The following is a 23011-nucleotide window of genomic DNA, read 5'->3' on the forward strand; positions in this document are numbered from 1 at the left end:
CCAAACCTTCCTATCTACAGACTCTCCATTCATGATAAGTTGATGTTTTCTATGTTCCAACCTATGACATAGTTGAGTCCTTTAATGCTGATTTTCATGAAAAATTTATTACAGTACTGATTCAATTTAGTTAAGGATTCCTGTACGTATATAATAGATTTACTTAAGAATAATTCTTTCTTTTAAGGTTACACGGTGATCAGCATTCATAGTGAAGAATTTATGGAGCAATGCGCGTTAGAATAATTACTTTATTTAAACTTTAGGAAAATAACATTCAATGTTTCGACCTGTATTGAGGTCATTATCAGGAAATATACATATGTATAAGATGCAAGCTACATGATACTGCACTATACAAAAGTAAGATGAAATCTAAGTGCTTGTTAATAATTTAACCTAGCTTGAACTCTTGTGAAAAACAAAAATAAAATAAAAATAAATTAAAAAAATTAAATAAAAGAAAAAATATAAAAAGAAAAAAATTAAATAAAAACAGAACTACATTAAGCATTTCTAAAGTCCTCTCATACTGAGATCTTCTGTTTGATCTTGTTCGCATTGCTATACAGATTGCAGATGGGTCCTCCACATTCTTAGAATGATTAATCCATCATTTTTGTTCAGGTTTGGATAATGTTTCAGCATTTCACAAGTTTCTTTGAATTTTCTTTCAAACCAGGTTTTGGTGTGGTGTAGGGACTTTGTGCCTTTCCAGTCAATTCTGTGGCAGGTTTCAAGTGTGTGGTCTGATAGGCCTGTTTTGCCATAGCATTTAATGTGTCATTTGTGTTCCTCTTTTCTGATTGATTGGAATGGTGTGTCCGGTTTCCCCTATGTAAGGTAAGTTACAGGTATACTGAATTCTGTAAACTCCTGGGTGGGCCAAGCGTGGAAGAGAATCTTTGGAAGAGTTAAGTAATTTCTTAGTTTTGTCGGGGACGTGAAGGTAGTCTTAATGTTGTGTTTAAGTAGTGTTCTGTCTATTTTTTCTGAAATGCCCCTATGTAAGGTATGGCTAAGGCATTCTTGTAATCTTTTTTTGTTGTTTTTAGTGGCATTTTTATGGAGGATCTTGTGAACAGTTTTTTTTTTTTTTTTTTTTTTTTTTTTTTTTTTTTTTTATTGTATCCATTTTTACAAACATTTGGCTAATAATTGGGTCTAATAATAATCATTATCTAATTCTTGGTTCAGAGCCTGTTCGTTGGAGAAAATTGTTAGGGTTTTGTGTTTGAGGATGCTGATGACCCCAAGTTTTTGTGTTAGATGGAGATATGAATTTTTATGTATGTATTAGCCTGTGTGTGTGTGTGTGTGTGTGTGTGTGTGTGTGTGTGTGTGTGTGTGTGTGTGTGTGTGTAGGTTTGCGGTAGACTGTGAAGGAGAGACAGCATGAGGGAAGACGTGACAAGTGTGTCTAGAAAAGAACAGGAAGAGAGTTGTTGTTTTCAATTTCGATGGTGAATTGGATACGTTTGTGTTGTTTGTTCAGGTGGCTTAGGAATGTATTTAATGTTTCGCAGCTGTGGGGCCAAATGGCGAAAGTATCACCAACATATCTGAGGCAGACTTTGGGTTGGGTGAATCTAGAGCTCACTGCTCAAAGTCTTCCATGTAAAAGTTAGCTATTGGGGGGGTTGAGCCCATGACTGTACAGTCTTTTTGTAGATAAAAATTATTTTGCCACATGAAATACCCAGAGCAGAGTATGTGGGCAAAGAGGACTGATGTTGGGTGGAAATATGTTCTGTAAAAGAAGAATAGTATCATTGATCGGGACATTTAGTGAAAAGGGCAGTTATGTCAACGTTGACTAATAAATCTTTGTTGTTGAGTTTGATGTTTCTAATTTAGTTTATGAAGTGTTGTGTATTTTTTTTTAATGTAGGAGGGGGGGGGGGGAGTAACCTACCAACTCCTTGATTGTGGCTGCTAATTTCTTGGCTAAGTGATAATTAGGGCTGTCGATTCCTTCAACTATCGGTCATAGTGATGTGTTTGTTTTGTGTATTTTTGGCAGGCCATAAATTCTGGGAATGTGAGCATAATGCAGTATTAGTTTTTTGGTTTTCTTCTGGCTACGTGATTACTAATTTGATTAATTCTGTTGTTTTCTTTTTGATGTGGTTTGTAGTTTGCCATTTGGTACGTGTTGACATCAGATACCAAATGGTTCATTTCTTTCTAGGTATGCTGTCCAATTGAGGACAACGGTAGCATTACCTTTATCTGCTTTTGTAATCACAATGTCTTTGTTATTTTTTAAAGATTTAACGGCCAATTTTTATGCTTTGGTTTGGTTGCAACTTAGTTGTTTGTTAGAGTTTAATATGTATGATGTTTCCATTCATATTTTGTTAGGTAAACTGGAGGAGAGAGATCTTAGATCTCTTTTGATATGATAAATGAAATATAATTTGTTTACTGACCTAAGAATATCATCATCCACATAAAGTAAATAGCTGAGATTAGCACCTTCAATAGTGATATCAAGTTTAGTGACACTTTCCTTCACTATTCAAGGTTTAAATTTAAGCCATTTAATGTTCACATTAAACTTGTGATTTAATTATGGAAACCTAGCAAAGATCTGTTACTAGAGACATTCTAAAGAAATGTATTTCTACGGAATGAACAGCAACTGAGCAAACAGAAGAAATATTTATTTCAGCTCAGTGAAATAGACACATAGAAGTTCTGTATGACTCGTTCTTATATTCATATACCGAATGTTCTAACCAATTCTTTTGATTTCACCCTGAATGATGTACATGTTACAATCAACGAAATATATATGAGTTGTTAATATATTCAAATTTTCTTTACAGGTATTAAAAATTGTTATAATAATACTTTGAAAAATCATTTACTGAACTTAAATAAAGGACAAGCAGAAACCACAGGCCTCTTTCATGCCTCCAATAACCAGTGTGATGTTACACTGGCAGACAAAAGCAACATAGAAAATCTAGACAGTTCATTCATTCATGAAAAGTAACTGATTAAAACCCAATTACAATACTGAAGTATGTTAAACTTTATATCATAAAAACAGAAAAAATGCATACATCATTAACTATACTTCTAAAGCAAATAAACACACAATGACTACTCGATATTCTTACATTTTTTTAAAATGTTAACATATGGTCAAAAATAACAATTGTTTTGTAATAATTACTAATCTATAGAACTTAACACACATTTGCTTGTACACATATTTTGAAATGCACTTATGATAGAAGAAGAAAAAGAAATCACTAAAATAATTTTGCTCTTATCTACACAGCTACTATACTCAGCACATTTTTATAGAAAGTTTCAAACATCCATTTATAAGTTTTCATGAGATTTCTTCCTCTATTTCTATTTCACAATCACTAAATCTATGAATGATTCATGCCCCAATTTGTTTAGTTTACTTAATGCGATCTCTGAGCTATTAAATCTCATGTGATAGTGAATGAAAAGTCCACTGAACATACAGCTTACAACTTTACTCCAATGCACAAGGAATTTTACAACTCGAGAACTATAAATACATTTCTGATTGGTTGTATATTTTTGTGTTACATTCTATATTTTTTGTGACAAAATCTATTACTTTAATTATATAGATCCTTTTAAAATGATTATTAAACCTATAGTTATACACAGTATATATTGTGTATAACTGATATTGAAATTGCATGGCTGAAATACACACCTGGAAGAATAAGAGCAGCAGTGGGCCAATCTGTACTCCCACTAAATTTTCGAAGTACTGGCCAATAGGGAGAATACTGATCATCATCATCATCTTGTGAAGCCAAGATATTGATCATCTGACTAGAAGAAAGCCAAATGCTACCAGCACAGTCACTGCTAGGAATATACAATTGAAGGGAGTCTTCAACTTGAGCAGTGCCACACTGAGAATCAAATTCTAAAGACAACCATCTAACTGAAGAAGGAAAGGTCACCTAATATAATAAAAAATAAATTTGTTCAAAATATAATAAACTGGCCATTTTTTAGAATACAAGTAAATTCATTATTGAGAAACACTGAATTATTTCTAACATATACCTAAAACTGCACAGTAAACATTAATTCAGCTAATGCAAACATATCTTCTTTCAGACATGTGTAATATACACATTTAGTAAAGATGACAAATTAAAATGAAAATAAATAACAGAATAAGGAAAGGTGGTATTGATGGGGAGTCAATTGGATAAATTTATATGGAATAAGAAAGAAATCAGTCAAACACTAAACTACTGTAGTCATATAGCATTGAAACTAATTTTAACTTCTGGATTCCAAGTTGGCTAGATACATGGATACTCACAGACTTGAGATCATAGATGTGAGAAAAATTCAGGGATTGAATAGATGGTGTTAATGGCAGAATCATATTAAAAAATAATATATTATGAAGGAGCTTGACATTGTTAGCATTTTAGAATGTTTGAGCAGAGTTAATCTTAGGTAGTATGGTCATTTAAACAGAATAAACAAGTGGTAATTAGCTTACGGGATTAACAACGCATATAAAGTATATTAATTAAAGGTGACTTTAATGAATAACTTCTATATTTCGGCAACGTCACGTTGCCATCTTCAGGAACATAAAGATATGGTATGTGCACGCAGGCACTAACAAAAGCAAATGAGGAAGAAAGCAAGAAACTGATATTGTTCCTAAAGTCCTAATGGTGCCCTCTGGCAATCTAATTTGGTTGTCTTGGCAGTTGGGCTGAAGTTCTCATAATGTAAGTCTCCCAAATTTGAGGTAGTTTCATGCACTCAAATTTGTTAAGGTTAGGAATGTTTTTTAGAGCTGATGAAGATTCTTTGAATAATCTTTCATATTTAAACTTGCTGCGGTGTATTATTTTTGTTTTCTTCCAACGAATCCTATGGTGGGTATCTAAGGCATGGTCTGCCAGCCCAGAGCGGCTTACTGGTGAAAACAGATGTAGTCTTTGTGTTCTGAAATCCTGATATTTGTTGTTCTGCCTGTTTGGCCAAAGTAGGACAATTTGCAGCTGCAAGGGACCTGGTATACACCAACCACTTCAAAGACCAAAGACCAACCACTTCCTCTAGACCTGGTAGGTCTAGGGGAAGTGGTTGGTCTTTGGTAGAGCAGATAAGGGATGCCAACTTTTTATATGGTCTGTAACAAGAAGTAAGGTCATATTTTATGAGGATATTGGTTATTTTCTCAGAGGTGCCCTGGATGTAGGGGATGGTGATATATTTGGTGTAATCTTTATTGTGGAGGGTGGGGGGGGGGGGTTTGCAGTTTACTGGTTTTAGTATTTTTTGGATTTTTTGGGGGTTATAGCCATTGGCTAAGAAAGTGTTGTGGATGTGGTTTAGTTCAGTAGTTAGGGCCTTGTCATCTGAGCAGATTAATTTTGCCCTGTTATATAGTGTTTTTATAACCCCATATTGTTGTGAGGGGGGGGGGGGGGATTGTTGGTGAATGTATCTGCCAGTGTGGGTGGGTTTTCTGTAAACAGAGAAAACCAAAGATCCATCAAGCTGGCAGGTGATTAAGGTGTCTAGGAAGGGGAGGGTGTTGTTTTCCTCTTTTTCTAAGGTGAACTGGACTCTGGGGTGTTGGTTGTTTAAGTGTGTTAGGAAGGAGTGGAGTGAGTCTGAGCCATGTGGCCAAATAGCGAACACATCATCCATGAAACGAAGCCAAATAGTGGGTTGTTGTGGGGTGGAGTTTAAGGCTTTCTCTTCAAAGGTCTCCATAAAGAAACTGGCCAAGGGTGGGGAAAGTGGTGAACCCATGGCTGTCCCCTCTATCAGGAGGAAACTTGGCTTGGATGAGCTCTAGGGTTTCTTTGAGTGGGACATTAGTGAATAGGGAGGAGACATCAAAACTGACCATTATGTCAGTATGTTGGAGTGAGAGGTTTTCTATACTGGCTTTAAAGTGGGCTGAGTTTTTTATGTGTGATGGTGTGTTGCCAGTATAGTGTGTGAGCGTTTTGGCTAAATGTTTGGCTAATTTATATGTGGGGGAATCAATGCCATCCACTATAGGATGTAATGGCACATTTTGTTTATGTATTTTTGGGAGTCCATATAATCGGGTGGGGTCTAGAGTTATAAGGTTTTAGTTTGTTAGTGACTTCCACAGGCCAAGAAGTGACTTTCTTAAGGAGTCTGTGGAGAGTTCTAATCTGAGAGCTAGTTGGATTATATTCAGTAGGGAGGTAAGTAGTACGGTCTAGTACGAAAGCATTAAGCTTACCTTTGTAGTCTTTTTGATTTAGCACCACAGTGAAGTTTCCCTTATCCGCTTTGGTGATTACTATTTTTTTGTTATTCTTCATTTCTTGTAGGGCTGCATATTCGTCTTTGGATAAGTTGGTTATCGGAGGTTTGGCTTTAGTGAGAACACTGACTACATCCAGTCTGACATTGTTGGCGATATGGTTCGGAAGGTTGCAAAAAGTCCTAATGTCACCATTGGGACTTCAGGAACAATATCAGTTTCTTGCTTTCTTCCTCATTTGCTTTTGTTAGTGCCTGCGTGCACATACCATATCTTTATGTTTCTGAAGATGGCAACGTGACATTGCCAAAATATAGAAGTTATTCATTAAAGTCACCTTTAATTAATATACTTTATATGCGTTGTTAATTCCGTAAGCTAATTACCAGTTATGTATGACCAACGTATAAGCCTTGCTACTAGAAGAATGAACAAGGTTAAGCAGAAACACCTGTTTTGCTAACCTTTCTCATTTCTCAATAGATGTTTTCTTGTTCTATAGGTTCCCCATTCAGGATAACGCTAACATTTTCAATGTTCCTGTCTACTTTTTTTTTTTAAATCTGTCTTTTTATTGCCAATTTTCTGCCTCAGCTCTGAAAAACTATCCAAATCTCAACAAATTTGGGTGCATGAGACCGCCCAAAATTTGGGAAACATACATTTTAGAATTGTCAGCAAACCGGCCAAGACAACCCAATTTAGTCCACTAGGGGGGACCATTTAGGACTCTAGGCCTGATTTCCATTGCCTTTATTCAGCCTCATTTGTTCAGTGTTAGTGTCTGTGTGCACATATCATAGGTTTTTGTGATCCCTAATGATGGCAATGTAACAATGCCAAAATATAGGAAGGTATTAAAAGTTTTTTATATAATTAATATTCTAGTATACACTGTCATTTCCTGAAAAGGATATGAAAAAAAAGCTTTTAATCCAGTAAAAAGAAAAAACTCTTTAAAATATTACTTAATATTGAATTATCTCCACAATTGAAAATAAGGGGATAAAACATTCTTTGTTTTTTTATAGCCAATAAGTAAAACTAAAGATCGATAACTACGATCTATATAAGTTTCATGCCGAAAAACTATCGGCGAAGGCAATTCGAAGTAAAGGTGGAGCAAGCTCCCTCACTATTCTTGATATTTTCTCATAATGTAAAACACTTATATATATAATTTAACTTATATAGATCGTAGTTATCGATCTTTAGTTTTACTTACTGGCTATAAAAAAACAAAGGATGTTTTATCCCCTTATTTTCTATATTAAGGTGCCAGAAAACTAGTCTTTTGGCTTTTTATCTTTATCTCCACAATTAATAAAAACAACTAGCAATATGATGAGAACAGTATGCATGTAAACACCTTGTTTACATGTATACTTGTTAAATGAAACGATTAAAATACAAATACAAAAGTAAAAAGCTTTTACTGCCAAGTATTTTAACCTAAAATTAAGAAGTCATCATCATCGGTGATATACAAGTATCTCTTAAACATCGCTAACTGGCAACATACAAAAATAATACCACAGTAGTTAAAAACCAACAACTCATCCACAGAATAGATAAAATTAAAAATAAGGTAAGGATGTAGCTGGTCTCCAATCATTTTTAACACACACACATATATTAATGAGATAATAAATTAATGACAATGTGTAAATATGATATGATAAAACCAAAATATCAACTAAATACATTACTATGTGCATATGATAATATCTTAATTGCTAATATACAGAAGACAAACTACACTTAGCTCTATACAACATGGATACATGTTCAACAACACTTAGCTCTATTCAACATGGATTTTTGAATGCCATAATTTTGGTTCTAAAACCAAAATTATGGCATTCAAAGCAAGGGAGCCAATAAAAGCAAAATAGTTCTAAATAGCAAACCAATCAAACAGGTCAATAATTTTAATTATCTCAACTACACTGAAGAAACATATCCAAAATATAAAATCATCAAAACTATAAGTATTATTATTAATATCTTTAAACCAAATTTAGTACAAATACAAAATTAAAAATATTGAATGTTTTAGCTAAACTTGTTATATTCTATGGAGTGAACCAAGGACAATGAAAGTAATAGACCGATGAAGAATAACATCAGCAGACATGAAATTTTTAACAGCAGGTTATGCTCAATTACATTTAAAAAAAAAAAAAAAACTTTACACATAATACATAACTATAGAAACAAATGGGTTGAACATGTAAATAGAATGTCACCAAATAAAACTATCAAAAACAACCAAAAGAAATCAAGGAAAGCCTTTAAACAGATGGTGTGATACCAGAACAGGCCTGTAAGCCTAATAACAGTGAAAGGAAGAAGAGGAATTTTGCTAACCATTTGTTGAGCTGTGATGATGCTTTCTGAAATTCTTCTGTTACTTGTATTTCAATTGTGCTACTCAACAGTACTGAAGACATCTTCAATACTAAGGTGAACATTTTATATCTATTAAATATTTATTTATATCATATGAAATTTTAACAGCTTGTTTCATAAAAGAAGTTTTAATATGAAAATTATAACTGACAGAAGTTAACGTGCCAATAAAGTTTTTTTTAAAAAAATCTAATAAGTGCCTCCATAGCACAATTGTAAGAATGATGGTATATTGTGCCCTTCGATTGGAAAAATCCTAAGTTGAATTACAAGAGGAATCTTTATATGGGTGTTTTCATTTGAAGGTGAGTTAGCCAATCTCATATGGAGGTAACAGGTTTTTTCCTCCTGGAAATTTGAGTTTTTCATCCTGTGTACAGATAAACTGGCCTTCAGAACTCACACAATTTACAGACAAAACATACTGTTGGTGGTATAGGAGAATTAAATAGTAGGGGTAGAGGAAACAGACGTGTATGTAGTGGAGTAGAGTGCCCTCCCACGATGAGTCCTTGGAAGTATCATGCAATAATAATAAAGGATACACAATTTTTACTCTAAGAAATCATATTGTTGCCAAATATATTATTATTATGTGACACCTCCAAGGAGTCCAAAGACTCATATATTAAGAGACAGCATTATTTTTGTCTTCATTACTCTTAAGCATCAATGTATTTCCGACCAGAATATGTTTAAAAGGTGTTACTGAGAAAAGAGAGATATGGGAATGTGGCAAGTATTATAATATACTCGCATATATAGTCAATATATTGGAATGGTGTATTTGTTAGATCTGTAAACTCGTATGCCTCTATTATGATAATTATTATGGAAAACAGTTTTGCTATCTGCTAATTGAGCGTACTGCACCTTTAATGCATGGATTCTTGCAGAATATAGTATACATCTCCTCTGTCTTTGTTTGAAGAATATCATCTCATTAAAAGTATCTGTGAAATAAAATTTACTTAAGAAAACTGTAAACACTGTTAATGTTAATGATCATGTGTCACTTACCCTATAATTTGCAACTGTAGCTGGACGATATGGATGGTCACTTTCCACAATTGCATAATGAGTAGAGGTTGTTGATAAACTAGAATCCCAATGATCTCTGATATCTTGATCCATTTTTGAAGGTGATGAGGGTCCCTTAATTCCACGTTTATTCAATGAAGACACAAGAGGTAATAATTCTTGCACCATGCCCAGTACTTGGACTGCTGTCTAAATATAGTTTTAAAATATATTGTTATTAAATTTTAATAGTCACAAAATTTCGAAGGAACTAAATAAAATTCATTGACTACAAGTTTTTGGTTATGATATGACTTTGGCATAATGTTCCCTAACAAAAAATTTTAAATCATAGGCGGACCAACTGGATTATTCCTGATGTGCTACTTTCAGTGGTGACAACACCATGAGCTCTGCAAATGATCCAAATTCATATTTGAACCATTACAGTTAATGTATCTTCTAGAAAATGCTTTTGTGGTAGGTTTTATGTTTGTGAGAAAAAAGCAGAACACTGGATAAACTCCAAAGCCACAGTCCAAGACTAACTAACTCAGTAATGATGGGAAGGAGAAGAAAAAAAGGAGGGGGAGATAACTCTAGGTGAAATATGTACTAAGTAATTCAGGGTGGCTAATCTGATGTGTAAAACAAGATTTTCCATCTTGTGTATGGAATGGGCTGAGTTATATTCAAACTCTTCTTCATTTTATGATATCCTTATATAGGGTGATTCAGAACTCTTGGGCCAAACTTTAAGGGGTGATAGAACACACCTAAACAAGCACTTTTCGTCATACAATGCATGGTCCGAACTCAAGCGGTGAAGCGCTAGAGGGCACTTTCCAGTGAAAGCGCTCTCTAGTTTTTGGTTTTTGCAGTTGTAATTATTTCTACAGTGGAGCACAAAAAGGATGGATTTTTTCACAAAGCAGGAGAAGGCTAACATGCATTTCATTTATGAAGCAGGAATGCGAGGGAAGCCCAAAGACTGTACCGAGAGCACTTTCCGACCAGACGCGTACCTGATTGCAAAACCTTTCAGCGACTGCACCGGTCTCTGTGGAAAATGGGCTCCTACTGTCCTGCATGCCGCTGAGTGTGAGGATGCCACGTGTTACAGAGGAAATTCTACGTAGGGTTGCAGAATGTCCCGAATGTAGCAAGCGAGCAATTTCCCATGCCGTACATGTACCCCAATCGACGGTGTGGCGAGTTCTACGAGACAAACGATTACACCCCTACCATACACCGAGGGTGCAAGCCTTGACACCTGCAGATTACCAGCTTCATGCGGATTTTGCTCAGTGGTTCCTGCAGCAGACTACAGTGCAGCCGGACTTTGACCCACATGTCTTATTCACTGACGAATGCACCTTTACATGTGAGAGCATTTTTAACACCCACAATTATCATGTGTGGGCGAGCAGAAATCTGCACGCCACACGTCCACATTCGTACCAGTGGCGTTTCTCCATAAATGTTTGGGCTGGAATCCTACATGACTATTTGATTGGCCCATACCTTCTGCCAGCACAACTGAATAGGAGAACGTACCTCATATTTTTACAAGAGGCCTTGCCAGAATTACTGAACCTTGTTCCAGCAATCATTCAAACACATATGTGGTTCCAAAACAATGGAGCGCCACCCTATTTTAGCGTGGACATGCGGAACGCCTTGGATGCAACATTTCCAAGACGATGGATTGGTCAGGGTGGTCTCATCGCCCGATCTCTCATGTCTGGACTTTTTCCTATGTGACCATATGAAAAGCCTGATCTACGATAGCCTCATCAATTTCAATGAGGACCTTACTGCCAGGATTTCTATTGCTGCTGCCGCTGCATGAAAAATGTCTGGTGTTTTCGCCAATGTACTCCAATCACTACGTCGAAGGTGTGAAGCCTGCATTAATGATAGCAGTCACTCTTTTGAGCAGTTTCTGTAATTTGTTCAATAAAATTCTTTATGTTCTGTAATTTCTGCAATTGTTTCAAATCTCTTCTGTCATTCTTGCGTTTTTTCATTTCCTGACACAGTAGTTCCTAACCCCTAGCGCTTCACCGCTTGAGTTTGGACCATGCATTATATGATGAAAAGTGCTTGTTTAGGTGTGTTCTATCACCCCTTAAAGTTTGCCCAAGAGTTCTGAATCACCCTGTGTGTGTGTGTGTGTGTGTGTGTGTGTGTGTGTGTGTGTGTGTGTGTGTGTGTGTGTGTGTGTGTGTGTGTGTGTGTGTGTTCTATCTTTTTACATACGTACACAAACACATGATACTAGCGTGTTCAGCAGTGATAAATTAGGTGACCATTATGTTTAAACTTCCTATCCATCAGAGCTATCTAATTCTTTCTTTAAGTTATATACGAGGGACATCCAGAAAGTAAGTAAATTAAAGCAGATATCTTTCACTACTTTTCTACATAAATTCTGCCATTGTTCAGGCACTTATCATAACGGGACACCAAGAGTTGTATACCTTCATCGTAGAAGGTTGCCGGCTGTGATGCAAACCACCTATTGACTGCTTCTTTGACCTCGTCATCATCTTGAAACCGCCGGCCACCAAGGAAAGATTCTGAAACCAAGTGAAAGTCACTTGGTGCAAGGTCAGGACTACATGGGGGAAGATGGAATTGTTCCTAGCTGAAAGTCTTACCATCTTTGTACCACTGAATCATTCGTTGCATGTTCTCCATAAACCTCAATAATTTGCCAATGAATTTCAGCTGCTTTAATGTTCCTCGCATTCAAGAAATGGATAACTGATCTAATTTCACATGCGGCAGGTGATTAGATTTTCTTAGATGTTATAAACACACACCAAGAAGTGTTCGCACTGCAAGAATGTCTGAAAATAGCACCAACTCCTTGCTAATGAATCAACGAACTCAGCAGACATGCACACCATTGCGATCACAGCACTGCAGTGAAAATATTTAAAAATGGAACTTACTTTCTAGATTCCCCTCATAAATTTATGACATCTATAATCTATTCCTAAGGGCCATTCCACATATTTTCAATTCTAATAGTAAACATTAAACTTTATTTAATACTTTATTATTACTGAAAATCATGATATTCCTGAACTGTATACAATATGAAAGAAAAAGCTAAGCTATTCATAAGAAAGATTCCAGTAATTGGACCACATGGTTATTAAGATAAATAACATTAAAAAATAAAAATAAAAAACCAGATAAGTTTCGTAAGTCATTTGACTTACATCTTCAGGGGTCAAAGGTAACTAAAAGTTTAAACACAAGAAATGAGAAATTACTCAAATTAGTTCATTCTATGCAGTTGTGGGCATCTAACTGTTCATTAAATTAAATATCCGAATGCAGATTCAGTGTAATGCTAAGTTTGAACAAAGCTGGATGCTGTCACATTCTGTTGTTCACGTTCACATTGTCTACATCCCCCAAAACCTCCACATCATCCTCCATGTTCATTGCCAAGCTGAAAATTGGAATTTTGTGTGGTGGACAAATTTTTTTTACTTGATAGCGACGTCCATGCAATAATACATGATCGACCGCCAGGCGAGAACCCGCATCACGCGATATCGCGTGATTGACAATGAACATGTTAAAAAAAAACCAGGTGTTTATAATATAAAATTCATTGTTCCTGTGGCATCCACTACGTAGGCCAGATGGGAGGATCAGGGGAAATTCGCATGAATGAACACCAAAAAGACATGCAAAAAAGAAGAGAACACAAATCAGGCTTAGCATACCATACAACTTCCACTGGCCATAATGTACTCTGGCAAAAAATAAACATGTCTTATATTGAAAAAAATTGTTACGTAAGAAAATTTAAAGAAGCTGCAAACATGCTTAGAATTCCAATGCAATATAACAAAAACCAGGGCCTAATTCTACACCAAGTTTGGTCAGCATTGACAAAAAGTATACCCAAGTCAGACCTCAGACAATGTGAATATGAACAACAGAACGTGACGGCATCCAGCATTGTTCAAACTTAGCATTACACTGAATCTGCATTCGGATATTTAATTTAATGAACAGTTAGAAGGTCACAACTGCATAGAATGAACTATTTTGAGTAATTTCTCATTTCTTGTGTTTAAACTTTTAGTTACCTTTGACCCCCTGAAGATATAAGTCAATCGACTTAAGAAATTTGTCGGTTTTTTTTTTTATTTTATTTTATTATTTACCTTAATAAACAATTGTTTATTAAGGTAAATAAACCACATGTTTATTTACCTTAATAAACATGTGGTCCAATTACCGGGATCTTTCTTATGAACTGCTAAACTACAGAAACCTACTAAAGCTAAGCTATTTCAGGCAATGGAGCAGACCCTCTTTTTTAATGACTAGACTTAAGCAGTTGAATTTAATAAGGTTTTAAGCTTGTATATTTCCAACTTTTTAACTATCTTTTTATTATGCCTTGTAGCACAGGCTGATTCAGCCAACCATATCAGACTTCTGCTATTTTATACATAAAGCAAACTGGTGACCTTCTATTAAATTTTCCCCTCTTCCTCCTTTCTCCCCACTCCCTCCTGGTAAAATTTTACAAATAACAACAAATCAATCCATTCTCATAACTAACATGATTCAATCCACACACACACACAGTGAATATTCTTTGAATACCTATAATGTTCTTGTCATCGATTAAAAATATGGACAAGTAAAACTATAAAATCTATATACTTTGTATCTACATACAAACAAGAAAAATAACTTGTTTTTTTTTCCCTTAAATACACTGGTGTCCAAAACCTGAGGACAGATTATATTTTTACCTGTATATGAAAAAATATTTTCATGACTACAACCAAATGCGGACATAAATTTATTGCCAGCATACTAATAAATTATATTACACAAAAAAAAATATATTATAAAGTTTGGAAAAATTAAATTGCAATAATACGTTTTTGGACAAAAGTTACAAATTTCCTAAGGATGTAGTTAGGGAATGAATGTACAATGCTTACAGAAAATGCATTCAGTACTGAGATCCTTGGTGACTAGGCTAAAACAGTTGAATTTAACAAGGTTTTAAGTTTGTATATTTCTAACTATTGTATATTCTAACACCACCATCAAGATCCTTAAAAAACAACAAAAACAAAGTATATACAAAAAGAGAATAGTAGATAAAATGGGGAAGAAAAGGACTAGCATTATCACTAGAAAGTCTCCTCCACCATGATGAGGTACCTGACATGGAGAGAATTTTCAAGGAAGAGCAGCAGCCTACAAGTTTTTGTTAAGAATGAGTACACATCTAGTTTCGTTCTCATCCCACAGTGAAGCATGCAATTCGAAAATGACTATCAACAATTCCAAATCTGACACTTTGAAAGTGTTAAATGCAGAAAATGTATTCCATTTTATGAGTCATTTTTGTGAATCCCTGCAATTGCCAAAAGATATAATAACTTCTGTCGATCTATTCTTCCATTTCTCTCTCATCAAGATGAAACTACTGTTAACAACATATGTATTAGTGCTCTCTTCCAACAGGAGCTGGAAGATAAGAATAAAAAGAAAACAGGAATGTTTAAACAATGATACAACCAAGTTAAGATCCACTTGTAGAAGAAACAGTGCACCACATGTCTTCTGTGTTCATTCACTAGGAAGCCACTGAAAGAATGAAGATAAGTGCAGCATATCTAGGTACATTTAGAGTACATGTCATGAGTACATTTAGAATAGGAGGTAAAAAAAAAATATTAAAAAAAATAAAAATGTGAAATATGAAAAAGCATTCAATAAATGAAATTCAACTAGGAATCTTGAAATATGGTAATATAAAATTTTAGCAATGGCTCTACCTACATAATTCAAATTGATTCAAATTTTTACTTCCTATTTTAAATGAGTACATTTAGAATAGGAGGTAAAAAAAATATTAAAAAAGATAAAAATGTGAAATATGAAAAAACATTCAATAAATGAAATTCAACTAGGAATTTTGAAATATGGTGATATAAAATTTTTGCAATGGCTCTACCTACATAATTCAAAGGTCTAGTCAAATTCCAGATGACTGGAATAGAGCTTACACACTATTTAAAAGTGAGAATAATAAAAGAACTTCACCAAGGATGGATAGATGATGGAAAGGAATGAAGTGAAAAGAGTTTGCAGGATTTGAGTCACCAGTAATGGACAGAGGGGAATGGTAAAGAATGGTGAAACCAATAGGTAATGATGATGAGTCAATGAAAGATTATACAAGATTTGTACATGAGAAGATACCACAAAAACTTGTTCAAAAAGAAACTGGAGAGGAACAAGCTAAAAAACTATGTTATCAAAGACCATATTTTTATTCCTTGTTTTAAGTGAATCTCAGCAACCAAGGGTTATGAACCTATCATACTTTAGTATTAAGGGTGTACCAAGGGTTCAGCACCTATAAAATTATACGGTATTTATAAATAAGAAAATAATCTTTCATTAACCAAGGAATGAGACTAAATTACATCAAGGTGAATTATACATGTTCGATACATCATCATCCTTGAAACCTAGCATTTCGAATATAATATGAATTGACTAATTCAGACAACACGAGATCACATACAACGATCAATAATTAAAATTAAAATATATACTTGCAAAGGAATTACTTACTCTTGGATCAGATGTGGCTACTGGTCCCATATGAGCCAAAATCAGAGGCAAAAGCATTGTAACTAGATGGGATGACCCAATGCCACAAAGAATATCTTCATCTGAAATAAAGAAATGCTCTAGCATGTTAAAGTTTCTATGACTTGATATATACACAATACATTTGGGTCTGGAGAATACAACATGCAATGCATTAAAGAAATTATTATTTAATTACTAGTTCTATATAACAGTTTCATAACAGTTCCTCAGATTAAAAAAAAAAACAAATAGAAAAAAAAATATTTGCAAAGAGATTTCTGACTAACAACTATTATTATTCAAATTAAACTTGAACTTGAATTAAGCAGGTATGATAGGAAGTCAGTTGAATAAATTCATATGGAATAAGGGAGAAATTAGTTGGAACACTAAATTAGCTGGATACAAGACAGTGTTCAAATCAGTTTTAACTTATGGATCTGAGAGCTGGGTCAGAAGTAAAACACTTGACCAAAGACCACAGATATGAGAGTCCTGAGAAAGATTAGAGGCATGAACAGATGGCATCAATGGCAATATCATATTAAAAAAGAGGATATTAGGAAAGAACTTGACATTGTCAGCATCCAGGAATGCATTAGCAGAGCTAATCTCAAGTGGTATGGTCACTTAAATAGAATGGGCTAGGAAAGATTAGCAAAACAGGTGTTCTCTTCCAGGTTGGCAGGAAAACGACCCAGAGGAAGATCAAGATATAGGTGGATTGATACGGAATAAAGTGCCTTAGACGATAGAAATATAAGATCTGATAATGTTGGAGTCTTGACAAGTAACAGACTGATTTGGAGGAAAATTGTAGATAGGGAGTTAGTAATGATGTAAATTTTTCATGTAGTACTATCATATCCTGTACACCCCCCTCGATGGTACATGTTAGGAATTTGAACTAAACGTTGACAATCATAGTGAGATGTCAGACACATGGTTCGTTGCTGCAATATTTCATTTCATTAATATGAAAGTCTTTTATATATGCTTCCCATCGTTGATTTAAGATGAAACCTTTGTTTTATTATATTGAGCAGAACATCATATCATTTCACTAGCTTCTTTAAATATATACAGCAGTTTAGAGAGTTGCCATCCTTTGTGTATTTTCCTTTGGTTGTGTGAGATGCAAGTCCTGATTTATGTGCCCAATGTTTCTCCACATCCTTGACATGTTCTTTTTGATGGGACAATCTGGGAACTCAGAGCCTATGACCCAGCACTACATGTGTCAATCTGGATAATCGACCCAGTCGTGAAGTTATTTCATGCACAAATTTTGTTTGTTTACATTTGGATAAAGGATGAAACCGAGAATATAATTTCTTGACCTCTTTAATTCATAGTATAACCAAGTGAAAAAAACTTTCAACATCATCACTAATCCAGAGTAATTTAGTAAATAAGGTGTAACAACCTTTTGACTAATTGTATATGGAAATATGACTTCTGCATTACTTCAACCTTGTATCACTTCTGACTGGCTCCCACTGATGAGACCTCAAAGTTAAAACCAGTCTGGGTAGTGGCCTTCCCATAATGTATAGCATTATACATGTCCTTAAAGATATGTATAATGCATTATGGGATACTAAGGCAATTGATGTGAAGTCATCAGCCTCTAATATTCAAGTAGCCCAGTCATGAAGTTACTTCACAAGTAAACTTTATTTGCTTACACTTGGATAAAGGATTAAACCAAGAATATAATTTCTTAGCATCTTTAATTTATAGCATATAACCAAGTTAAAAAACTTTCAATATCTATCTCTAATGCAGGGTATGCTAGTAATAAGTTGTAACACCTTTTGGATGCAGAAGTCATATTTCCAAATGACAGCATTACTTCAAACTTGGAATCATTTCTGGATCCGGTTCCCACTGATGAGACCTCATTAAAGGGCCATTCCCATAATGCATAGCTTATAATGCATAGGAAGTTTCTCTTATAGCTTATACACTACAGAATTGCAGAAAGTGTAAATATTCTGGTAAGGGACTTATAAATAAACAAGACATAATTTAGAATAAATAGCAAACTTTTCAATAAACCGAAAGTAATCAATAAAGATTTTTGTGAAAAAATAAACTGAATGGTCACCTAATCATGATTAGGCAATATTACCAAAAAATATTTCAGCATTTCTTTTTCAAGGTTGAAACAAGATTTACATGCAATAATTGAAAGTAACATTTCCCATATACATCCATGGCATTTAGTTTTCCTCATATAAAAATACATATATTTCAGAGGTGCTTAAGGGTCAAAGTTGTATAACTGAGAGGAGACCTCCACATAGCCTTTAAAGAAATGCAGAGAACAAACCAGGGCTTCTTATCTAATGTCCGATCTTCACCTTCTCGTGGTGCACCCTGTTACGTATTTACCTGGATATAATATAATATAATATTAAAAACAAGGATATTAGGAAAGAACTTGACACTGTTAGCATTCAGGAATGTGTTAGCATAGCTAATCTCAGGTGGTATGGTCACTTAAAACAGAATGAGAAGGAAAGGTTAGCAAAACAAGTGTTCTCTGTCAGGTCTGCAGGAAAAAGATCTCAGAGGAAGATTAAGATATAGGTGGATTGATATAGTAAAAGGTTCCTTAGAAGACAGAAATGTAAGATCTAATAATGTCGGAGTCTTGACAGGTAACAGATTGATTTGGAAAAAAATTGTAGATAGGATGTTAGTAATGTAAATTTTTCATGTAGTACTATCATATCCTGTACACCCCTTGAATGTACATGTCAGGAATTTCATTATGATGGTGATGGTATATTTTAGAATGGAAGTTTCTCTTATAATCATATGATAAAAGGACTAGAAATATAAAAATATATTCTATGCATTTAGTCTATATCTATATGTAAAATTACAGAAACACAGTTTACATTGTAAGGACTAAGTATTTTGTGATACTTTGTAGCAATGTCTTATTATGAAACATTTATGTTTATGAAATAATTGTTTCAAATATGTAATTTTGTTGTCAAAAATCTTTACTGAACATGTAATTAGGCAATATGAATAAAATGATTGTTCATCGAGTCATCAGAATTCAAGGAGAACCAGCCTACCAGTTCGGAACTCGGGAAGTTGGGCGGCATATCCCCCCCCCCCCCTTGAAGACTCGACACTCAGGGGCTACTCTGAGTGTCGAGTCTTCAAAATTCGAGTCATCAGAATTCAAGGAAAACTGGTCTACCAGTCTGGAATGGGGGGGAAGCATAGGCACCAGGGGGCAGAGCCCCCCTAGTGTGAATATATATATATATATATATATATTGATCAGATTATTAAAATATGGAAAACAACAATAAAACAATGTATCGAGTTAGGCAGAAGAACTGTTATGCAATGCTGTAAATGATCAAATTATATTACAAGACGATGAAGATGACCTTCAAAAATCAGTTTATGAATTAATTTAGGCTGCATAATAAATTTATTTTTTCATCTATAAAGATAAAGAGATAGATGAAAAAATAAAGAAATTTCAGAAAATCTGCAGAACAATTAAAAGGACACTGAATAAAAAAAGAAGACAAGAAACTCAACTAAAATTTTATAAAATAATGCTTTATAAAATTACAGCCACAGCATATACCAGAAGGAACCTCAACGTTTCGTGCTACATAGAAGTGCTGGCTCTGAGATGAGCTTTAATGTAAGTTAATTCGTTTAAGGATTCTCCTGAGTGTGAAGGATTATTACACCTCTTAATGGAAATAACTGATAGTAAGCACTTCTTATCCATGGTTCCTCAAGTGAGCTGCATACTTCACATCCTCATCTTGGTGAATGTAAACATACATCCAGGCCAATGAGGAGATTAAAGAAGTGAGCAAAATGATACGATATTACACTCAATGTAATAAAAACCAGGGTCTCATCTTGAATCAACTATGGGAAGCATATATAAAAAACTGCATATTAACTGACTTAGGCTATGAGAGAAGTTATACAGTACATTGCGTCAATGAACCATGTCTGACATCTTGCTACAATTTTAAACATCTAGTTCAAGTTTAATTTGAATAATAACAGTTGTTAATTCAGAGATCTCTGTAAGTACATTTTTTCCTATTTGTTTTTTAATCTGTTGAAGTAGTGCTGTAACTAGGCAGGTGCAATGGTTGCGCAGGCACAGGGCCTAGGATGAAGGGAGCCTGAAATGGAGTATCAAAAAATATAATTAGCATTATATTTTCAAATTTTAAATGTTGCTGCTGTGGAGGCTGATTCTGTAGTGTTTTTGGTTAATGTTAAAAATTAACTGATCTTAATATTGCACTTGTTTATTTTTTTTTTTTCAAAAAAAAAAAAAAAAAAAAAGGGAGGGGGATCAAAAATAAAATCTTGCACAGGGCCAATGAAAACGAGTTATGGCACTATGTGGAAGTACATGAAAATGTACAAAAACTAGTAATTAAACAATTTCTTTAAAACGTTGCATGTGGTATTTGCCAGACATAAAAGTAAAGAAATTCTTTTGTAAATGAAACAATAAAAAACACTAAAAAAAAGACCAAATTCTATAAACATAACTGCCAAACATAAAGATTACTATACAGAATGATGCTATTTCAAAATAGTAAAAGTAATTTGCAATCAACAGTTGCAAATTAATTTGCATGAATGGCAGAATCATCTTAAATTTTAAATATTAGGAGAGGACTTGGAATTAATAGCATCAGTGGTACTGGTCACTTAAGAAGAATGGGAAAAGTTAGCAAAACAGGTGTTTGATGTCAGGATATCAGAAAAATAGACCCAGAGGAAGATCGAAATCTAGGGCATTGATACAGTGAGAAGGTACTTTGAAGACCTACGTATAAGCTCCAATAACACTGGAATACTAACAAATAAAAATTTGGAGAAAAAATTGTCAATGGGAAATTAATAATAATGTGAACTTTTCATGTAGTACTATCACTGTATCCTATACTCCCCCCCTCAGGGATACATATCAGGATTTTTTAATTAATTTTCGTATGATGATAAGCAGCCGTGAGTCCCTTTTACAGGGATGTATAGCACCATCTTAGTCCCTCAAATTTTATCTGGGCTCGGAACCAGCATAGCTGATGAATCAGGCCTATGGCTTGTGGGATGAAAAACCCCAGATAAACTGGCAGAGAAAACCCTGCTGTCCACGCCCAAGACCAGCTAACTTGGCTATGGCCAAAGAAGATCCTTAAGCTCCTCATGTCGTCAATGGGAATCGAACCTAGGATGCTCTTTATCCAAGCATATGGTTGCGAAGCGCAAAGCCACCAGGCTAATTGCACGGACATATCAGGAAATTAATAATAATAGTTTCTGACCAACAACTTTTTTTATGCACTAGTCTCTGAATTGATCAGTTCTTACATTTTGATTTTCTAAAGCATTTCTAATTGCTTCAACTCATCTATATATTTGATTATCCAAATGTATTTTTTTTCTCCCATTTTAGCTTCAATATTTCTTCTGCTAATCTTTCATCTTCCATTCTGTTTAATGAACGATACCATGTCACACTGATTATGCACTGGATTTTGTTTCCAGAACATTACTATAGAGTTTTTTTTTTTGCATATTTTCATTATGATATGGTTCTGTCATTAATGACATCTGTTAACACACTCCCATACCTCATTTTTAATTTCCAGTCTTTGATTGACTGATTCTAACCAAATTATCCAATCCATATATTAAAATTGGTTTGAACATTATTTTAAACATTGCAATATTCATCTTTTAGCTTACTTCTTACTGTAAATAAATTTATTCATCTGGCTTTCGTCCACACAAGCTACTTACTCATGCTCTTTTGCATTTCCATGTTCAGTTCTTCACTAAAAACTGTGCCATACCACATTTTAGTTATTTTGTTTAATGAAGATAGGTAACTTAAACGTGGAAATGCAGAAGAGTATGAGTTGGCTATTGAAAATGCAGTTCATGTTTTCCAGTTTTGTGCCTTTACAGTTTGTTTCCCTTTTTATTGCTGATATCACCAAAGAGTCCAAAGACATGGCAAGCACATACTAACCATTATTCACACAATACCTATCACATCTCTCCATAAACTCATTCACAGTCATAGCAATAATGAGTGCCTCTGGCAACCCATTACTCTCATTTACTACTTGAGAAGCAAACATGTGCCCTTGCTTACCAACTCTTATACAACTTCTAGGAGTGATCCTTTGTTCTCTCCCATTCTATCGCATACTGAAGAATTTCTTTTATATCTGCCCTACAAAACCCTTTGGTAAGTCATGTTTCTATCATATTTTTTTTATTGCAAACAAAAAAAAAAAAAATTAATCCACAAACCTTCTCAATAAAGAGCACTCCAGGCTAGTTAACATTTTGGTCAACGTGGATCTTCAAACTTTCTCATTCTCAAAAAAATCCTGGCAATCAAATCTGCTTAGTCCAGATGTGGTTGTATCAGAGGTATAAAAAGAATAATAACTTCCTTATTGCTAATCATCAGTTTCTAACATCTAAGAGCTGTTTTACTTACTCCAGCAATATGTCTTCTAAGCACCAACTCTATGCCTACCATCACACAAAAATCCCCAGTCTCATCAATGGAGCCTTATTATTCCCAATGTGTAT

The 23011-nt window shown here is 34.4% G+C and overlaps 1 protein-coding gene across 1 annotated transcript in view; it reads right to left on the reverse strand.

Annotated features, from left to right (window-relative positions):
• Positions 1-23011, reverse strand: part of hiw (MYC binding protein highwire) — a 1014282-nt gene that overhangs the window by 578931 nt on the left and 412340 nt on the right. Inside the window, exons 39-41 of the mRNA XM_090402616.1 lie at positions 16361-16461; positions 9719-9928; positions 3710-3965 (exon numbers count right to left, since the gene is read on the reverse strand). Coding sequence (XP_090258742.1) covers positions 3710-3965; positions 9719-9928; positions 16361-16461 — 567 coding nt within the window. The remainder of the gene's footprint in view (positions 1-3709; positions 3966-9718; positions 9929-16360; positions 16462-23011) is intronic.

The sequence above is a fragment of the Typopeltis vanoorti genome, chromosome 13 (assembly GCF_054136105.1).
Source record: "Typopeltis vanoorti isolate ZY-2024b chromosome 13, IOZ_Tvanoo_1.0, whole genome shotgun sequence".
NCBI lineage: Eukaryota > Metazoa > Arthropoda > Arachnida > Uropygi > Thelyphonidae > Typopeltis > Typopeltis vanoorti.